This window comes from Hibiscus syriacus, unplaced genomic scaffold (genome assembly GCF_006381635.1).
Source record: "Hibiscus syriacus cultivar Baekdansim isolate YM2019G1 unplaced genomic scaffold, ASM638163v2 tig00112261_pilon, whole genome shotgun sequence".
In the NCBI taxonomy this organism is placed as follows: Eukaryota; Viridiplantae; Streptophyta; class Magnoliopsida; order Malvales; family Malvaceae; genus Hibiscus; species Hibiscus syriacus.
The window spans coordinates 795,377-804,250 of record NW_024063289.1 but is presented as its reverse complement, the minus strand read 5'-3'; the positions used below and the strand labels follow the sequence as shown (position 1 = coordinate 804,250).

General features: G+C 38.6%; 1 protein-coding gene across 12 annotated transcripts in view; it reads right to left on the bottom strand.

Moving 5' to 3' along the window:
* Nucleotides 1-94: 94 nt before the first annotated feature.
* Nucleotides 95-8,874, bottom strand: part of LOC120176957 — a 33,723-nt gene continuing 24,943 nt past the window's right edge. For 8 of the 12 annotated variants that reach the window (XM_039183233.1, XM_039183232.1, XM_039183234.1 and 5 more), the window contains 3 exons: nucleotides 8,775-8,816; nucleotides 1,285-1,396; nucleotides 1,081-1,161 (listed from right to left, as the gene is read on the bottom strand). In XM_039183233.1, coding sequence (XP_039039164.1) covers nucleotides 1,310-1,396; nucleotides 8,775-8,816 — 129 coding nt within the window. In that variant the 3' untranslated portion in view covers nucleotides 1,081-1,161; nucleotides 1,285-1,309. Of the gene's footprint in view, nucleotides 204-271; nucleotides 355-982; nucleotides 1,162-1,271; nucleotides 1,479-8,774; nucleotides 8,817-8,874 lie in introns of those variants that run through there. The other 4 variants (XR_005521366.1, XR_005521367.1, XM_039183240.1 and 1 more) reach the window with 4 other exon arrangements.

The following is an 8,874-nucleotide window of genomic DNA, read 5'->3' as shown; positions in this document are numbered from 1 at the left end:
GTGCAAACAACATTGTCAGCATATGAAAGATTAATCCTTATGTATTAAAAGGAAATTTTCAAAAATGTCAATTTTTCATGTGTCCAAGAAATTTCACCTGAAAACATACAAAGGGTAGTTCCTCGTACGGGAAAGCCGCATCCTAGAAGCTTTTCTCCTGGTGTTGCATCCCCATTATCTGAAACCCTCAATTCCAGGCCCGTCTGAATTCAAATAAGTTGTATTAGATGCTATAAAAAGATCATAATTTCACATATAAAATGTAAATCACCTTCAGAACCTTGGGAGGCCATCTCATCAGGCTGATACAAGACATCATTGGCTGTATCCTCAGATCCGATTCTTACAAAACCTCTATCAAATGCACTATCAGGATTAGTCCCAGGACCACCGTAAGAAAATAATTAACAGGTAAGTATGAAGAAAAGCAATACTAGATCTCTAATTATAATCAAATGAAAGCAATCTTTGCACAAAATGAACAAATCGCTTTGTATTATACACAAAAACTTAAATTATAATGCCTTTGAACAAGGAAAATCAATATGTGGATATAATTGCATTTGCAATCAAATTTCACTATTCATATTTGCAATATCAATGGCGCTCATATCAGGGCATATTAATTACAGAACACACAGGATGGCCAGAGCAATTTGCTTATAAAAAATAACATGGAAAAAATATGTCAATACAGATTACAGAATGAATAAGGTCCTCGTTAATTTAATCCCTCAAGTAGCAATCTACATCCTTTATCACAGGAAATGATAGCTTGGGAGAGAAGCTGCTCACAACAATTATTGCTAATATCTTTTACAATTTAGAAAGCACACAGCAAGGACAATAATGGTGGAATTGTACCCAAAAGAAAGGCTATGGATATGTTTCGTCACATCTCAAGAGTCACCAGAAAATGTCAATTAATAATGTATCAAAAAAAGCATAACATCCACAAGAAAACTGGGTTAGTGATCCAAACCTATCAGAATTGAACAAGAACTCCTGTGCAGTGCCATTGCTCAATCGTTGTTGCCCAGATCATTGAACATTAAATTTTTTGCAGTGTGATCATTATCATGCATGTATCTCATCATATTCTCAGGTGGCATATGATGTTGCTCATCTGGGTATGATTAGTTGGAGAGAAACCGGACCAGCCTGTAAAGAGAAATAAAAGTATATTTAACACATTATGGACACAATGAAGGAGAATCAAAGTTGATATAATAGAATCAGCAATAGAAAAAGATGGTAATCTGGCAGATTACATGCAAATAGTACCGTGGATCTATGAGGATTTTGATCATCAAAATGCCAGAACTTGGCCTATCTTTTCATGAGATCTGCCTCTAGCATGAGTTCCGTGAACACCACTCAACTCTCTAATTCTATCCTGTGATATAATTAAATCAATGAGGCTATCTGCTCTACAAAATAATGGCACCAATGATAATCCTATCAGTCTTATAAGTTGCCTAAAGATAATGCCTCATTAAAGAAAATTTTGACGCAAGAAACAGAAATCAGGTAAAGAGTTGCTACCCGCATATAAACACACATCTCTACATAGCCACATCAATAGTCCATGCATCTGTGCTTGCACGGACATGTACATAGAATACAGAAATCTTAAAGCTTCAACGATTACATAGATAAGAATAATTCAAACCTAGATCTTTGTAAGTTTCTTTCATGTCGTTTCAAGAAGAAACCAACTATGCTAACCCCTTAGTTGTCTATAACATATGCCCTATTGTCAAGCAAACCTTATATTCCTTGTTCTAGTTATTTGATTTCTTCATGTTGTTACATAAATAAAATATCGTCTTCTTCTCTGATAATCAGTTATATTCGTCTGGTAAACCCCCATATTTTCCTATAATTAATTCCCGTTATTTACACTTTAGCAGGATAGTTTCTCTTTCAAAATTTTATTTACCTAGAGAATCTTTTATCAGATCTACGTTTTTCTGTTATTTTTATGTTCTCTATGCATGCATTTTTTGGGGTGAATTTATGGTTCCTTTTGTGGGTTCAAGTTATTGCATTTGAAGATAAATAGATTGATAGAGTATTATTTTTAATTTTTCTTTTGGATTTCAATTTTTTGACTAATTTTAGATGATTATTTATATGTATTCTGTCTGAGTTTTGGTTTTTATTTGGCTGCTTACCTGTTATAGAATCTTTCTGATATTGTTTCCTCCCTAAATTGTGTTGTAAGTTCGTTTTGGATACGTGATTAGTACCCCTCAATTCTCTAGCGTTTTATTGGTGCACCTTCTGTCTTCTTTGGATTCCCTTTTTCATAGTTCCTCATAGCTTCGGCTATAAATGATTACTTGAGGTCATGTCCTCCTTTTAGATCCCATAAGGCGTATAGGGGGAGGGCTCGACAGAGTGATTTCAAGGAGACTAGACTTAGAGTTTGTTCGTTGAATGTAGGCACATTAAATGCTAGGCTGCTGGAGTTGACCGACGTACTTAGTAATAGGAAAATAGATTTTGCATGTATTCAGGAGACTAGGTAGCTCGTGCCAGAGAGTGTAATGGGTTCAAGTTGTGGTATTCAGGCGTAGATAACGCTAGAAATGGAGTGGGTATCTTGGTATCCGCTAGGCTCAAGGAAAATAGTTGAAGTTTGTAGATACCGGGATAGGATCATGATGATTAAGGTTATTGTAGAAGCAGAAGTGGTGAATGTCCTTTCAGTGTACGCCCCACACGTTGGCCTAGGAGAGGAGGAGAAACGTTGCTTCTGGGATCAGTTAGATGTACTTAGGAGCATTCCGGAGGACCAAAGAGTTTTCATAGGGGAGACTTCAATGGACATATAGGTAGTGCAATTGACGGGTATGACGGTGTTCATGGGGGTTTCGATTTTGGTAGTAGGAACGAGGAGGGGCGTACGTTGCTTGAATTTGCTACTGCACACGATATGGTGGTCACTAACTCCTTTAAAAAAGAGAGATGTGAACTTAATTACGTTCCATAGAGGGGGACATTGTATCCAAATCGACTACATCTTGGTTCACATCGGGATCGATGGGCTTGCTTGACTGTAAGGTGATCCCGAAGAGGCATGCGCATCACAACAGATTGTTAGTTTGGTGTTCCGCGTACGCCACGGACGGAGCACTCATAGGAGGGCTAAACTTGGTAAACCTATGATCCTTTGGAAGAACTTACATGGAGCGACAGCTGATTACTTTAGGAGTAAGTTTGTCTAATACAAGTTTTGGAACTACAAACGCAATAATGCAGATATGTTATGGAAAAACATGGCAAATTCCATCAGAGAGGTGAGTAAAAACCACCTTGGGTTGTCGACAGGTAAGGTCAACGGACATAAAGAATCATGGTGGTGGAACGACGAAGTCCAAACTAAGGTGAAGACAAAGCAAACTTGCTTCAAGGAGTTCCTACAATGCAATGACGACGAAGAAAGATTGAGAGCTAAACAAAGATACAATGAGGTAAAGCGGGAAGCCAAGAAAACAGTGGCTAAAGCAAAGGATAAGGCATACGAGGAAATGTACAAGAGATTAAACACCAAGGAAGGACAAAACGGCATCTTCAGGCTTGCAAAATCCAGGGAAAATAGGAAAAATGATCTAGGTAGCATTAGGTTTATTAAGGACAACAATGGTGTTCTTTTAGTGAAAGATCATGATATTAAGAGGACTTGGGGTAGTTACTTCTTTGGCTTATTTAATGAAGGTGCCTCTACCTGTAAAGATAGTACCGTTGATGGGTCAGCCGACCATCATACTACGGCCAATGACTGCCCTACAAGTAGGATTGGGTTTGAAGAAGTCAAAATGGCTCTTAGAAAGATGGGGAGGGACAAAGCTGTCGGTCCAGATCAAATTCCTAACACTGTGTGGTTTGCCCTAGGCGAAGAGAGAGTAAAGTGGTTGACCAACATCTTTAATATTTTAGAGACTGCCAAGATGTCAGAGGAGTGGAGAGAGTCTACGGTGATACCAATCTATAAGATAAAGGAGATCCCAACGTTGTGGAAACTACAGAGGTATTAAACAACTCAGCCATACCATGAAGCTATGAGAAAGGGTGATAGAGGCTAGGTTGAGACAAGTTACTAGGGTTTCGGAAAACCAATTTGGCTTTATGCCAGGAAGGTCTACTACAGAGGCGATTCATCTACTTCGACGGCTTATGGAGAAATATAGGGGAAAAAATAGAGAACTTCACATGGCGTTCATTGACCTTGAGAAGGCGTATGATAGAGTTCCCCGCGATACGATCTGGAAGACCTTGGAAATGAGACGGATCCCAACTGCATATATCCAGGCGATTCATGATATGTACTGTAGATCTACTACTTACGACAGGACTACAGTTGGCGACACCGAGGCATTCCCGGTGGAAATCGGACTCCACCAGGGGTCGGCTCTTAGCCCTTATATCTTTGTCTTGATTATGGACGACATCTTTTGTGCGACACCAGACGGTGTTCCATGTTTCATGGTGTATGCTTTTCGCTGACGACATTGTCCTAGTTGCTGAAACAAAAACTGAGCTGAATAGTAGACTAGCTACTTGGAAGACTACTCTGGAAGAAAAATGTTTAAAGATCAATATTGAAAAGACAGAGTATTTATGTTCAAACTTCAGTGGGAACCAAAACGATGAAGATGTAAAAGTATGCATAGAAGGACACGTTCTCCCCTCAAAGGATTGTTTCAAGTACCTAGGGTCTATGATACATAAAGATGGGGGTAAAGATGATACCGTTACACACCGTATGAAGGCGGGATGGCTAAAGTGGAGGGCTGCTACTGGAGTTTTGTGTGACAAGAATGTGTCTCTAAAACTTAAGGGAAAATTTTATAGAATGGCAATAAGATCAGCGTTGCTGTATGGATCGGAATGTTGGGCAATCAAGAAGGATCACGTAAGAAGGATGGAGGCCGCATAAATGAGAATGCTTCGATGGGCATGTGGTAAGACTCTGTGGGACATGACACCAAACTCTGCTATTAGGATGTCCTTGGGGGTGGTGCCTGTATCCGAAAAATTGAGGGAGGAAAGACTACGGTGGTTTTGGCATGTCCTTAGGCGACAACTTTCGAATACGGTCAAGAGGGTAGAGTCGATTACAGTCGACGGTGCCAAAAGGAGAGGACGACAAAGGCGGAAGTGGGAAGACTGCTTGAGATCTGATTTGAAGGATTTAGCCCTTACTGAGGATATGACCTTTGATAGTAAAGTATGGAGACTTAAGACCAAGGTAGCCGAGTAGTGCGGGTCACAGCCATAGGGTGTAACATCTTTGTCTCCTTTTTAATGCCTTTGTAGTAATTTTCATGACTTCTACTTTATATACGTTTCTGTCATTGGAAATTATGAAAGCTTAAGACTAGGGTAGCGGAGTAGTGTGACCTTAGTTTAGGTGTTAACCTATTTGACTTTATCCCTTCTCGTAGCTTGCTATCGTTGACTTCTGTGTATCATTTTCTCTTCAGGTTTCCTCTCTTTAAATTTAGTTAGATCTTACGTTTCTGTCTATATGCAGAGATTTTTACGCATGGATTTATATGCATGGATTAATTCCCATTACAGTCGCGCATATGAAGACCGTTCAATCTATTATTTATGTATTATTTATTTATACATGCATTGCATTTCATCTTTATTTTAATTTTCTGATTGCCGGAGGTCTTCCACGGAAGCTGCACTCAACCTGGCATTGGGGGCAGCCTACTATCTTACCTCTCCTTACCCCATTGCATATGGGAATAGGGTTTTGTTGTTGTTGTTACATAAATAAAGAAATGCTATAGCAAGAATAAAGACAGGATAAGAGTCTTTTAATTTTTTCAAGAAGACTCATCAATTATGCTAACTCCCAAGTTTTCTAATGTTAACATAAAACCTATCCATTTCATGTAGCATTAAATAATGGATTTATTTTTAGAGTTGAACTCAAATTTAGTTGTTGTGAGATCAGAATAAGTAGACGTTACATATTTACTTGTGATATATCAACACAAACTTCCCTATTGTCAAACAAAATTTAAATTTCCTTGTTCTTGTTATCTGTTTTTTTAAAGATACTTATCTATTTTTTTATATTTTAAATAAATATAGAAATGTTATAGCATGAAGAAAGACATGATCCTTACATGAGGGATTGATTGTTGGAGAAGGAAAGGCCTTGAAGGAATAGCGTTTAAGGTTGATTTCAAAAGAGCGTATGACTATTGATTGGAATTTATTACTGAAAATCATGGATTGCATGGGGTTTGGACAGAGGTGGAGATCTTGAATGAAAATGTGCCTGACTACGGATTCAATCTTGGTCTTTTAGTGAATGGCACTCCTTCGGATGAGTTTGGATCGCGAGGGGTCTTCGACAGGGATGCTCTCTTTCTCCTCTCCTTTTTAATTTGGTCGGTGAATTATTGAGTTTGATGTTGTCAAAAGCTGCGAGATTAGGCTTGTTTAGAGGATTTGAGATTGGAAGTCAGGGTGATTCCTTTGAACTCTCTCACCTCCAATTTGCAGACGATTTGTTTTTTTGTAAAGCTTCGATCGGAGAGCTGAAGAATGTGAGAAGGATGCTTCTGATCTTTGAGATGATCTCTGGATTGCAAATTAATTTATCCAAGAGCAGGAGTTCTTATTCGGAATCAACGTGAACGACGGGGTCATTAGCGAGTGGGCTGCTACAATAGGGTGACCAGTGGGTTCATTCCCAACAAATATTTGAGGTTACCTCTTGGGGCAAAGAAAATTCAATATCATTATGGGATTCGATTATTCAAAAATTCTACAAGAAATTGGCTGGGTGGAAGACAGTTTCAATGTCTATTTCTAGTATAATTGTGTTGATAAAATCGGTTCTTTGCTCCTTGCCGATATATTTCATGTAAATTTTCAGAATGCGGAGATGTGTACTGCAGAGACTTAATTCAATTATGGAAAATTTTCTTTGGGGGGATTCGGGTGCTAAAAGCATAATTCATTGGGTAAATCGGTCTACCGTTTGCAAGCCTAAGGCTTTTTTTTGGGGCGGGGTCTAAATTTGGAGCTTATGAATAGAGCATTATTGGGAAAACGAATGTGGAAATTTTCCAATGAGAACTCCTAGTGGAAAAGGATTATTTGTTGCAATAACAAAATTGATTTGAATTCAATAGGGATGGAAAATTCGGCCTCCTACAAAGCATCTTGGATATGGAAAGGTGTCATTAAGAATTGTTGTTCGGATGATGATTTTGAGGTATGTTTGCGGAGTAACTTTATAATGAAGGCGCGCAATGGGGACTCAATTATGTTCTGGCATGATGCTTGGATGGATAGAGTTCCATTGAAAGAACGGTTTCCTCGATTGTTCACTCTATCGAATAACAAGGAGGGAAAGATTGCCGATTTCAGGTAATCAAACTCGTCAGGCTGTTTTTGGGACATTTCCATGAGAAGAAATCTTGCCGATTGGGAGATGCTGCAATGAAATGAGCTTATTTCATTGTTGTATAATTTCAATCCTTCTTCGTTTATTGATGATAGCCTTTTATGGTCAGGAGAAGGTGATGGTCGCATTTCAGTTAAATCTTGTCTTATAATCCTTCTTGAAAACTCAGATGATAGTTTTTTGTGGGAAAGAAATGTGTTGTTTGGGGTGGCTCCTCCTCGGGTTTAATCTTTTGTTCGGCAGGTGGTGCTCAAGAAGGTAGCAATCAAAGTAGAGTTAATTAAACATGGGGTGCAAGGAATTGAAGATCCATCTTGTCTGTTTTGTGGGTTGGTTCAGGAAACTTTTTCTCATTTATTTGTTTCGTGTAATGTGTCATGGGGATTATGGATAAGCTTTTTGCATCTTTGGGTGATTTCCTTTGCGATTCCGGTGTGTCTTGCAACATTGTTTTCCGTTTGGTTTGACCTTGTGCCTCAATCAAGCGTATGGGGGTTCATCCCAGGAGCCGTTTTGTGGTCGATTTGGAAAATGAGGAATGAGATTGTTTTTAACAAAGGGAAATTGGATTATGCCATGTTATCTTTTCTCACGAGGTATAGAGTGGCAGCATGGTTTACTTCAAAATTTCCAAAATTGTTGGTTTCTTTTGATAGCCTAGTGGGTGATCTTGCATTAGTTGATCGTGTTTCGAGTTTGAAAGGATTTCTTCAAAGTTAGTGAGCTGGTCTCCACCTCCTATCGGTTTCGTTAAAGTGAATATGGATGGTGTTGGGATCATTCTCAGAAAGAGTTGACTTTGGCCCTCATATTATGGCAGAATTGTTGGCAGTAAAGAGAGGGTTGATGCTTTTTTTTGGAGTCGGAGATGTTGGCGAATCGAAGGCTTATTTTGGAATCCGATAGTGCGGTGGTTGATTGTTTTGGTCGAGTGTTTTTAGGAGATAGTTTTTAAGTAGGGTATGATCATTGATGCGTTTATGTAGTGTAATGTAGCATATTGTTGAGATGGTTGCCAATGGATTTTGGTGGTAGTGTATTCTTTATGTACTTGGTATTTATGCAATAAAATTCTAAGGCACTCTTTTCCTCCTTCCAATGTTTGTTGAGTCACTATTGCTGCTTGAAGGTTATGAAGGGGTTTTTAAATGAGGCCTTCCTATGCCACAAATAAATTAATGGTTTATCATCCACAAATCTAAATTTCTCTGATCAAGACCTTAACTTTCTGGCGATTGTGATTTTCTACATGAAGTTTCTCCACTGTAGAATAAAATCTAGGAGCTACATATCATAAACAATATAGGCAATCTGAGAATGGTACACTTACATGCGAAGTTCTGATCTTCCATTCTAACTGATCATGTAGGTACTGCAAATATATACAAGATTGTAAGTTCTTAGTTGTCGAAACTTATTACTCAAAGTGA